Here is a 12,491-nt window from a genome sequence, read left to right as displayed (position 1 = left end):
CCCTGAATTCCTATGTAAAACTGGACAGGGCGGCTAAATAACACAACAAAACACCCAATAACAAAACTAGGTGACACAGCCTCTGGGAGCAGCCTCTTCTTCTTTTCCTTCTCTTTTCCATTTTGAGCCTGTGCAGGACCAAGGCTGTCCTCTCAGTTGTACCTGGAGGTGGGGATTTAGATCAGGTTCACCTATACTCTGAGAGTAACCCACAAGACACCCTCCTTCTGCTAATCTGGGTAAATCCCAGTCCAGAAACTTTGCTTCTCTGTCTCAGAGTGTAATGGAGCTGGAGAACAAACATTAGTAGTTGAAGAAGCTGCTTTCAGGGCATAAACCATTTGGAATTGATATTCCCTTTACATTTCTGGTCACAGGTTTTCATTTAAAATTGGCCTCAGGGTCTCTCACTGCATTTTCAGATCCTCATTGTTTTCAAAGTTTGTTTTTCTTTAAACTGGAAATTTTTCAGTGTTTTCAATTGGCTACCTGATCCAAGTAACCAGTAGCAGAAACCATCAGCCCTATCCTTTTATTTTCAACCTTTTTGTGTTCTGATGCTTAGATGAACCCACTGCCATAGAGTTGATTCCAATCCATAGCAACCCCCTAGGGCTTCCTAGGCTGTAAGTCTCTACAGAAGCAGACAGCCACATCTTTCTCCCACAGAGCCACTGGTGGTTTCACTTAGATGGGTAACTGTAAATAGCATGTTGCTGTTCTGTGGCACTGAGTTGATTCCCACTGACCCATAACAACCCTATAAGACAGAGTGGAACACTCCCATAGTATTTCCAAGGCTGTAACCTTTATGGAAGCAGACTGCCATATCTTTCTCTCAAGGAGTGGCTGGTGGGTTTGAACACCAACCTTTTGATTAGCAGCTGAGCTCTTAACCACTGCACCAACAGGGCTCCTTAAATGTAGCTTTTTTTGTTCTTTTATTTTCAACATTGATTACCTTTTTGTTCATATTTACAACTATGAGAGGAACATGATCACTGTAACCAGTGAAGTCTTCAAAATTAAAGAAAAATTTAATATTTTTTCCTACTCCCCTTCTGTCTCAGTTATCTAGTGTGTCTATAACAGAAATACCACAAGTGGATGGTTTTAACAAACAGAAATTTATTCTCTTACAGTTTAGGAGGCTGGAAGTCCAGTGCAATGGAATCAGTGATGTGTATCTAGGTGGGAGCATTCCTCCCTTTGGAACTAAGACCTCTAGACCTTCAGAGTATAACATCATGGCGAGAGGAACCAAAAATCTTGCAAGTGGGTCAGTAGGGGTAATTGTGAGTAGTGTCACTCCCGTTTCCACCTTGATTCCTGGACCCATGAATCCTGGCTAGGGGAGAAATGTCATATATTGGATGCTGGTTTAGAGCATATACAGCCTCCTGGAGAACATTGCCCCAACCCTGCAAGGTATTACCGTAATTGTGTCTTTAGGAGGCCATTCAATCATTGTATCAATCCAGCTGCTTCAGGATGATGGGGAACGTGGTAAGAACAGTGAATTCCACGAGCATGGGCCCACGGTTGTACTTCACTTGCTGTGAAATGAGTCTCTTGATTCGAGGCAATGCTGTGTGGGATATCATGACAGTAGCTAAGCCAGTCTGGAAGTTCACGGTGATAGTTTGACAGAAGCGTGCAGGGAAGGCAAATCCATATCCAGAGTGTCTATTCCAGTAAGAACAAAATGCTGCCCTTTCCATGGTGGAAGTAGTGCAATGTAATCAACTTGTCACCAGGTTGCTGGATGATCACCTTGAGGGATGGTGCCATATCAGGGACTCAGTGTTGGTCTCTGGTGCTGGCAGATTGGGCTCTCAGCAGCGATTGTAGCTAAGTCAGCCTTGGTGAGTGGAAGTCCACGTTGTTGAGCCTGTGCATAACCTCAATCCCTGCCATCATGGCCACTTTGTTCATCAGTCCGTTAAACAATGACAGGAGTGGAGGGGCTAATTGTTCTGTTTGCAGGAGTGATTCAATGGAATTTAGAGTCTCAGTATCTCCAGCTTCCTGATTATCTGCTCACATATCCCCATCCCAAGTTTCAGGATCCCATTTCTTCCCTATCAATGCCCTCACTTTAACTTCAGACACGTCTTGAGGTTGGCAGTTGAGCTGGCAGTGTAATTCAGCCACTCTTATAATAAGACTCTAGATTTGGTTTTTTGCAATATCAGTTCTGTTATAAGGCTTTCTTTTCAAGGGACAAGTGGAAAATATGAGGTTGTTTATGTGGCACTTGAGCTTTGGCTCTGAAGCCCCGAGCTCATCTCTTTCACCAGTTTGTATAGCAAAACTAGGACCAACCAACCAGCTTCCTTATACTTCTCATTACGACAAAATTATAGAAAGGTATCATATATGCAATCTCCCAGAGCCTTGCCTTTCACCAATACCTGATCTATTGGTGGTGATATTTTTCATATTTGAATTGCCACCACACACCACGGATTAGCAGTGCCCTCTTTACTGCCGGAATCAGAGTCATCAATATCTTTAAGAAGAACCAGACTTGAGAACCAATTTAGAAAATTCATCCTTATAATTTTGTTCCTCCAGAACCACTCTTGGTACCAAATGTCTTAGGCTAGGTTCTCTAGAGAAGCAGTAAAACATATAAATATATATATATATGGGTATATATATATATACCCATATATATATTTAAGCCCAGGGAATGGCTCACACAGTTAAAGAGGCTGTAATGTCCCAAGTCTGTGGGTCAGGTTAGAGGCTTCTCCTGACTCATGTAGCTGCAGGGGCTGGCGAACACAAGATTGGCAGGTCAGAGAGCAGGGCTGTTGCTCACAGGCTGTGAAGATTGACACATCCCAAGATCAGCAGGCAAGACCACAGGTAAGCTGCTAGCTGAAGTCTCAAGAACTAGAGGCCAGATGAACAGCAACCAGCTGCAGGATCCAGAACATAAGAAAGACCCCAAGCCCTGCCACACTTGATGCAGGCCACATGCCCAAGGTAACTCCCCTTTAACTGATTGGCTACTCACAGTAGATCTTATCATGGGGGTGATCACATACCAAATCTCAACAAAAAAGTGATCACAACCTCACACAACTGCCAAAACACTGAGAATCATGGCCCGGCCAAGGTGACACACAATCTTAACCATCACAAATGTGAAGATAGAAAAAAGGGCTAATGAATATAGGAGACATACAAAGACATGATTATTATGATGTGCCATAGAATCTCTACTGGGTAAGGAGGCAAATTACTATGTGAGGTGAAATGAGGGTCAGCAAAAATGGTGGAGTCAATGGATTGTTTATTCCAGTGTATTGTTGAAAGATTGCTGAAATTTTAATACTTGAAGGAGTCAGTTTAACGAACAGTTGGATATCCCCTTCCAAAAAAATTTCTACTCAAACTTTTTACACAGTTTTAATAAGATTGTCTTTTGGTCAATTTTTGTATTTTGGATATTAATATTTTATCTCTTATATGTATTACAAATATTAATAGTTACGAAGCCTTTTAGATTCAATCTGATGATTATTCCATATAAACTGTAGCATTAAATTTATTTACATTTATTGTAATCACTGATTATATTTGGACTTAAATCTGCTATCTTATTTTGTGCTTTATATTTGTCTTGTTCTTGTTGTTGTTAATTGCCCTCAATTTTGACTCATGGTGACCCCACGTGTGCAGAGTAAAACTCTTCATAGGGTTTTCAGGGCTATAACATTTTGGAACCAGATTGCCAGAACTGTCTTCCAAAGAGCCTCTGGGTGAATTCAAACCACCAACCTTTCAGCTAATAGTTGAGTGGTTATGCATTTGCACCACCTAGGGAAACTCCCCGAAAGCCTGTTGTTGTCGTGTTGTGTTCTGTCTTGTAGATTCCAACTCATAGTGACCCTATAAGACAGAGTAGAATTGTCCCGTAGGGTTTCACAGGCTGCAAACTTTATGGGAGCAGATCGCCAGGTCTTTCTCCCACGGAGTGGCTGGTGGGTTCAAGCCAGTGGCATTTCAGTTGGCAGATGAGTGCGTAACCATTGCTCCACCAGGGCTCCTTCCCAAAAGCATACCAAACAAAAAACCAAATCCACTACCATCGAGTCAACTCTGACTTATAGTGATCCTGTAAGGCAGAGTAGAACTGCCACATAGGGTTTCTAAGGCTGTAATCTTTACCTAAGCAGACTGTCCTGCAGAGCAGCTGGTAGGTTTGAACCACCGACCTTTTGGTTAGCAGCTGTGTGCTTTAACCACTGCACCAGCAGGCATTTCTTTGTTCAAGATGTTTATGATACTTGAGTGGAAAAGGATGCAATTTCACTTTTCCCCGAAATAAATCCTATAATCCAGACTTTCAGTGATTTAGCTGAATAGCATAGGAATCAGTGTGATTTCAGCATTTGCCCTCAACATTTACTTCATCAGAGATGTTTTTCTTACCTCATTCCTTTCATACCAGCTGACATTCTGCATTTTGGAGAATTCCTGGGATCGCTTCACCACAAAGTAAATGAGGTACCCACTTCCACACAAACAGCATATGACGAGAAAGTTGGCCAGGACGCGGAGAAATCTTGTCAGATGGACGTTTTCTTCCTTGTTACTCTCTTGTTCATCCACTATTGACTCCTTAATGTGTGAAAATGAGAAACAGCGTCAGACCAGGAACCATTGCGGTTGGGTTCCTGAGAATACTGCTTTCTATATTCCATAACTCAAATAATAATCAGTGTATGAACGATACCTTATGGAGAATTAGTTCTTTTCTTCAAGAACATATATTTTGTTGTTATTATTTTGGTACGTGTAATAACGAAAACTTAGATTTATTGAATACTTACCATATGCCAAACATGGTGCTAAATACTGTCCATGCATTCAGTCTCTTAATCCCAACAACCAACAGAGTAGGTATTATTATTACCCATATTACAGGCACAAGGTCCAGAGAGTTTTCAGTAACAGATTGGGTTGTTTTAAATCTACAGATTAAATAGATTCAAATAGAATCTTAACAACGTTGAATCTTATAACCCAGGGGCCAGCAAACTTTGTTTATAAAGACCAGATCAATATTTTTGGCTTCTAGGCCATTTGGTCTCTCTCATAATGACTCAGCTATGCCATTGTAGCAAGAAAGCAGCCATAAGTAATACACAAACAAATGGGCATGGCTTTGTTTCAATAAAATGTTTTTTACAAAATAGGTAGCAGACTGGATTTGGCCAGTGGGCTGTGGTTTGCTGACTTCTATTTAATCTATGAGCGTGGCATATCTTTCCATTTATGTATGACTTCTTAATTTCTTTTAGGAATCCCTGGGTTGTGCAAATGGTTAAGGTGCTTGACTGGTAACCAAAAGGTTGGAACGTGGAGTTTACCCAGAGGTGCTTTGGAAGAAAGGCCTGGCAATCTACTTCTGAAAAATTAGCCTTTGAAAACCCTTTGAAGCACAGCTCTATTCTGATACACATGGGGTAGCCATGAGTCAGAATTGACCTTACCACAACTGGTTTTTTAATTTTTTTCAGTAATGTTTTGTCTTTTTGGTGTAGCAGCCTTGCACCTTTTTTTGGGTTGTTATTAAATTTATTTCCAGGAATTTTGTGTTTTTTGATGCTATTGTAAATGGAATTTATTTTGTAATTGTTTGTTGTTAGTATATAAAAATACAATTGATCTTTTATTATTAACTGTATGTTCTGCATCAGTAACTTTCTAAGTGGACACGAAGAGTAAGTGGCAGAGCCAGGCTGGAAATGAGGTCTCCTGGATGCCGAAGTACCTGGGAAGAGACTTTTCCAATCAACTAACGGTTACTGTGTTCAGGTTCAGGTTTAACTAACTCACCAGGCACTTAATATACATTAACTCACATAGTTCTTACAATATTTCCCTGTTATACAAGTGCATTATACCTGCTTTTATAAACTCGGAGAATGAACGTTGTCTTTCCCAGATGTTCAAAGCCTTTTATAGAGATTGACCTTCTTTGTCCTTTTCTAGTAGACTTGGAGGAAGAGCCAAAGTTCCTACGTGGCCCTACTTGTCCCTTGGACATACGGGGTCCCTAAACCAGGGTTCTCAACTTTTTCTAGGTGTTCTTGTCACTTGGGGAGCTTTTAAGAAAATTAAAGCCAGGGTCTCTTCCCAGACCAATTACATCAGAATCTTTGGAGGTGGGGCCCAGGAGATTTTTAAAGCCCCTTAGGTGATTCTAGCATGCATAAGAGGTTGAGAACCACTGCACCAAATGAGCCCTTCCATTTCCTCCAGTAGAAAGCAGCTCCATGAGGAAACACGCAAGACAAGATCCCAGCTTCTATGATTTCTCTACCATATTAAGGAACAGATGGTGTGTACCCGCCATGAGCAGTCCTCCTCAAAGGCTTGAGAGGGAGGCTCGGGACCTATTCTAAAGCCTTTGCTACAAGTTTTTTGGGCATCTTATTGCCTTTGCAAATTTCCCGATGGCTGGCAGGACCCAGAGTTCCCCCAGGAAGTGGGAACTGCCCTGAATGGACTACCTTGAAGCTGGTGGTGATGGAGGCATATTTGTTGTCTGCCGTCTCTGAATTTCCAATCAGGTAGTCCCAGCTGGTGAACATCTTGAAACTGAATGTGAAGTTATCGTTCTCCCCCTCGCTTGTGCTTCCCTGGGTGTTGCTGGCCATCCTGTAAGGCACACACCACTGTTGTTATGCCTACTGTGGGGTCCTGCTGAAGGGCGGGCCCTGGTGTTCAGATTTGTGCAGGAGTTAGTGCCTCTCAACTCCCAGCCATAGGTGATTGGGTTACCTGACTCAGAAGAAGGCAATTCATGGGCTAGGTCGAATTTTTCTTCAGAGGGTATGAATTAAGAAGTACAGACATATAGAAAGATCATTTCTGCTCACAGAGACAGGTAGAGTTGGGGCCACAGAGGCTGCCATAGTTAATCACAGCCACTTATATTAATTTAGCACAGATTTACTGTTTCTATTATGTATGTGGGAAACCCTGGTGGCGTAGTAGTTAAGTGCTACAGCTGCTAACCAAAAGGTCAGCAGTTCAAATCCACCAGGTACCCCTTGGAAGCTCTGTGGGGCAGTTCTACTCTGACCTATATAGGGTTGCTATGAGTTGCAATCGACTCCACAGCATTGGGTATTATGTATGTGAAGTCCTTGAGTAGTGTAAACAGTTAACATGCTTAGCTATTGATCAAAAGGCTGGAGGTTCGAGCCCACCCAGAAGCACCTGGGAAAAAAAGGCCTGGCAATCTACTTCCAAAAAATCAGCCATTGGAAACCCTATGGAGCACAGTTCTACTCTGACACACATGGGGTCACCATGATCAGAGCTGACTCGGTTATCTCCATATGTGCCGGACTTAGTTCTAATATGCAAGCTAGAGTTACAGAGGAGCAGACAAGGGTTTCTGAGGAAGCCAAGCTCTGGAGAAAAGCAGAAATTGGCCTTGCAAACTCTCTACCCTTTCCAGGTACCATGCTCCCTCTCAAACCTCACTGACCTTTTGACAGTTTCTGGAACTCACTGGGATATTTGGTGCCCCAAGGTTTTTGTACATGCTCTTCCTCTGTGTAAAATACTCTGCCCCAAACTTTCAGCATGGCTGGAGGCTTCTGGTCTCAGCCTCATCTAAAGGCATTTCTATGGCATTTCTCAGAACTTCCACGTTATCCTGTTTCTGTCTTTTATACCACATGTCCCAGATGACATTTGTCTTGTTCTCTCTCTGAATCCCCTACCAGAAGGGTAAGCACACAAAGAGTGGCCAGGGGAATGGGCTGTTTGTATGAAGAAAAGGAAAAGCCTGTAAGTGAGACAGTCATACTTACGATCTAATGACAATCATCAGGCTGTAGCCAAACACGCTAATCCCCACCATAAAGTAAGCCATTGGTAACCGGTACCTCAGCCACCCGATGGTCCTCTGGTTGTTGTAGTAACCGTAGAAGAGAGCCGAATACTTGATGTAGCCCTATGGGACAGCAAAGCCAAAGGCCCTGGATTTGTAAGCTCAGGGCAGACAGTCATCAGACACTTGGTTCTAGCAGTGATTTCTTTCTCAGGGTTCTAATGGAAGTCTGAGGTGGGGAAGGAAGAGGTCTAGATGTCCTTGTCCTTCCCTTCACCTCTCCCAGTTGCTCCAGAGTTCATTTATGTCTCCCTCTCTTTCCTTTCTTCATTCCTTTGATTTCCCCATCGCACAGAGTATATAGAGACAGAGTTGAGAGAGGAGAGTGTGGTTAATATTTGGGAGTAAAATTATGGATAAGGGGTGTGTGTGTGTGTGTGTGTATGTGTGTACATGAGAATGTGCATATAGTTCCAGATTCTTTTTCCACATCCCCAGGTTCTTAATTTCACAGTCCGGAAGTAGATGAAAATCTGCTAGCTTTCTTAATATTTTAAAACTTCTAAGGAAAATTATACGTGATGAAGCTCAGAGGCTAACCCACCTTTCAAGTTCTGTTTTGTTTTTGGCTTTTAGGTGAAATTGGATTTAAGAGCTCGGCTCCTAACCAAAAGGTCAGCAGTTCAAATCTACCAGCTGCTCCTCAGAAACCCTATGGGGCAGGACTACTCTGTCCTATAGGGTCTCTATGAGTCGGACTGGATGGTAACTGGTTAAACGGATTTAGATACACTCTTTAGAGGTAATTATTTAGGTGTAATTACATAACATAGGGTTTTAGCACTTCCTTTCTTGATGTAAAACAGGGAATTAGTTATTGTTAGATAAATTCAGTTTGTTTTTGGAAGATGGGATGTTTCAACTGGGGTTCTTAGTGAAATAAAGAACTAAGGAAATTCTTAACACTAGTGTAGTTGGGCACTGCAGTTCCAAATAACTTAGAAAAATTCCCCAACTCACTTTCACAAATTTCTGAGAGGTTTCAAATCTATGAGACTGAAGGATGATGACAGCTTTTAGCATCATAGCAATGTCTCCAGGTCTCAGGAGCTCTTGGAGCTGCAGAATCAAACTCCCAGAGGCATGAGGGTGTGGTGATCCAAAAAGGGGAAGGGTACGCCAGGCAGATGAAGTCCCCAGGTGGCGCAAACAGTTACATGCTCAACTAATAGCCAAAAAGGTTGGCAGTTCAAACCCACCCAGTGGTCCCTCAGAAAACAGGTCCGGCAATCTACTTCTGAAAGGTAACAGCCTTGAAAACCCTATGGAGCAGTTCTACTCTGAAATGCACGGGGTTACCATGAGTTGGAATCGACTTGATGACAGCTAACAACAACAATATTCCAGGCACAGGGCCACGAGCAAAGACAGAGAGGTGGTAGAAGAGTGTGATGCATTCAGAGAGCTCCCTAAAACTTGACGAGACGGGAGCATAAAGTGTGAAGAATTAGAGAGGGATGGGGCCAGAGTGGTGGATAAGAGCCAGGTCACGAACAGTTCTTTTGTAAAAACAATTAAAAACACTGAATTTTATTCCATTTGGTGATGGGGAATCAAGGAACATCACAGGTAGGGGAGTGACAGAGTCAGATTTGCATTCTAGAAAGATCCCCTGCAACAGAAGGAATAGAGATTTTAAGAACCAGGCCAAGGTAGAGGGTAAATTTAGAAGGCTGTGAGCAGTTCTGGCAGGATGAGGGCATAATTCAAAGCAGAAGTAAGAGGGTTGGAGAAAAGGGGACAGATTCAAGAACCTAGTAGTTTGATTCAGATTGATTAGATATAGTGGGGGAAGTGTTGGTGAAGATGAGGGAGAAGTATAAGATGATACTCAGGTTTCAGACTTGAATCATTGAATGAGCGGTGATGCCAACAAAGGAGAAAGGGAAAAAAGACAAGTGGGTTTTGGTAGGATAGATGTTGAATTTGGGTAACAGGCAGGACATTCAGTTTCAGACGCCGTGTGAAACTGTGGCAAAGGCTGGAGTGGAGATTGACCTGGGATCTCAATGTGAGTGTGATGAGGCAAAACCATACTGTAAGATCATCTTACACAGAACTGTTAAATGAGGGAAACAGTGGCCTCATGGGGAACCCACATCCATCAGCGCGTGGCTGGAGAGAGGAACCAAGGAAGGAGACCTAGAAGGACTGTTGGGAGGAGACATAGTTTGCCAGCTCATTTTGCATAGTGCTGGGATCCTATTTGATTAAAGCACTGGTTTTTCAATAATTCAATGCAACATTGCACACTTGTTCATGCAATATTTAGGCCTTACAATCACAAAAATGGAGGTACATTGGTATGCTGGGAACGGTACCTCAAAATCCCAAAGGACTGAAAAGTCCATGGCTTTTTCTTCCTCAGCCCGAGGTACCGTCTTCCTGGGTATACTTCCATAGGGCATGCCCATCAGTACCTAGTGTAGAGACAGAATGACACAATTTTAAGTAGAGAAAACAAACACAGAGAGACATTTGTACGTTGGGTTAAATACTTTCCTTCTCAGAGCAGGGCATGCCCATTTTCTTCTTTAAACAGCATTCACACCTTTCTGATCATAAAAGTAACACATACCCATTGTAGGAAATGTGAAAAAGTGCAGAACATTAAAAAAAGTTACCTATCACCCCACAACTCAAAGGTAATGACTGTTAAAAACCCAGTGCCATCGAGTTTCAGCTGTTTCTGAGTATTATATATATTTTAGCCTGGTCATTTAACTTAATATTATTTTATGACCTATTTTTTTTTTATGGTACAGGTTAAAAAATAAAAAAACAAACTGAGACTAAACGCACTGCCATTGAGGTGACTCTGACTCATAGTGAGCCCATAAGGTTTCCAGGACTGTAAATCTTTACCGAAGCAGACTGCTACATCTTTCTCTTGAAGAGCCCCTAGTGGGTTTGAACTGCCAACCTTTCACTTAGCAGGCAAGTGCTTTAACCGCTGCGCCATCAGGGCTTTTCATGATGTGGTTCCAGTTCTGACATAAGTCAAATACCTCATTTTTCTTTTTTAATTTTCATTATTATTGCCTCTTATGATTGGTATCTTTATAAATCTGATCTTTTATTGTCTTTGGGGGTCGGAAACATCACATATAAACTTACGGATATATTTTAATACATACATACATATTACTAAAGATAGGATGTACAAGAAAAACATGATCATAAGTGCAGTTTGTTGTAACTTGAATACATCATAAGTAGAGCGCTACCTGTATTTCTAAAAATAAGATGACTTTGGAATATTTGATCACATGTATGTACCATGAACTTAACTAGCTAATTCCCTATTTGGGGGCATTAGAGTACTTCTAGTTATTCACTGATAAATAATTCTATGGGAAACACAGATAAGGGATTTATCAACAATGAACATACAGAACGCATAGATCAGCTGAATATTGGTGAGTCGAAAAATAGAGTTAAAAATATCCAGACTTAAGAACCTAAAGAAAAGGATGGAGAATATTGAAAAGAACATCACACATGGGAATATGGACACAGGGTTCTACATGTGTATATGTGGAATCCCAGGAGAAGAGAGAAGGAGTGGCACAGAAGCAACATTTGAAGCGATAATGGCTGAGAATTTTCCAAAAATGACAAAAGACGTTTTAAGATTCATGAAGTGCTACAATCCCAAGCAGAATATACATTGTAATAGTTTTTAATTGCTGCGTAACAATGACCAGGAATGTAATGGCTTAAAACACCCATTTATTAGTACACAGTTCTGTAGGTCAGAAGTCCAGCATGGCAGGGCTGGATTTGCTGATCAGGTTCTCACTGGGCTGAAATCAAGGTATTGGCAATGGCTGAGGATCTTATCAAGGGTTTGAGGTTTTCTTCCAAGTTCACTGGTTGTTGTCAGAATTCATTTCCTTGTGGTTATAGGATTGAGGTCCCATTTTCCTTGCTGGATGTCAGCTGGTGGCCACTCTCAGCTTCTAGAGGCCACCCACATTCCATATCACATGGCCTTGTCCATCTTCATGCCAGCAGTTACATGCCAAATCCTCCATCTCTCTGACTTATTCTGCAACACCCAGAGAAACCTCTCTTCCTTTAAGGGATTAGATTAGATTTACCAAGACAACCTCAGATAACCACATCATAGACACAGGTTACACCTATACTCAAAGGGAGGAGATTATAGGAGGGCAAGGATCATTGACAGTCATTCTTAGAATTCTTCCTGCCATATGTACAAAACAAAACAGAAAACAATAATGACCACAAAAACACCACTTAAGCACACCAGAGGAAAACTTGCACAAATTCCTCAAGAGAATAGAAAAAGAAGCAACGTTTCCTAAATCATTTTATGAGGCCCAATTTTGATCTCCAAAATAATAAGGACATTATAGACATAAAAAGGAAATTTATCGTACAGTCTTTTAAAGGAGTCCTGGTGGCAAAGTGGTTAAGAGCTCAGCTGCTAACCAAAAGGTTGGAAGTTCCGATCCACCAGCCAATCCCTGGAAACCCTATGGGGGCAGTTCTATTCTGTCCTATAAGATCACTATGAGTCGGAATCGACTCCATGGCC

General features: G+C 41.8%; 1 protein-coding gene across 1 annotated transcript in view; it reads right to left on the bottom strand.

The window, feature by feature from the left end:
• Positions 1-12,491, bottom strand: part of TMC2 (transmembrane channel like 2) — a 129,116-nt gene that overhangs the window by 44,037 nt on the left and 72,588 nt on the right. The window contains exons 9-12 of the mRNA XM_049869149.1: positions 10,249-10,347; positions 7,848-7,990; positions 6,534-6,681; positions 4,447-4,635 (exon numbers count right to left, since the gene is read on the bottom strand). Coding sequence (XP_049725106.1) covers positions 4,447-4,635; positions 6,534-6,681; positions 7,848-7,990; positions 10,249-10,347 — 579 coding nt within the window. The remainder of the gene's footprint in view (positions 1-4,446; positions 4,636-6,533; positions 6,682-7,847; positions 7,991-10,248; positions 10,348-12,491) is intronic.

The sequence above is a fragment of the Elephas maximus genome, chromosome 25 (genome assembly GCF_024166365.1).
Source record: "Elephas maximus indicus isolate mEleMax1 chromosome 25, mEleMax1 primary haplotype, whole genome shotgun sequence".
Lineage (NCBI taxonomy): Eukaryota > Metazoa > Chordata > Mammalia > Proboscidea > Elephantidae > Elephas > Elephas maximus.
The sequence above is the reverse complement of the archived record's forward strand: the minus strand, read 5'-3'. Positions and strand labels throughout refer to the sequence as shown.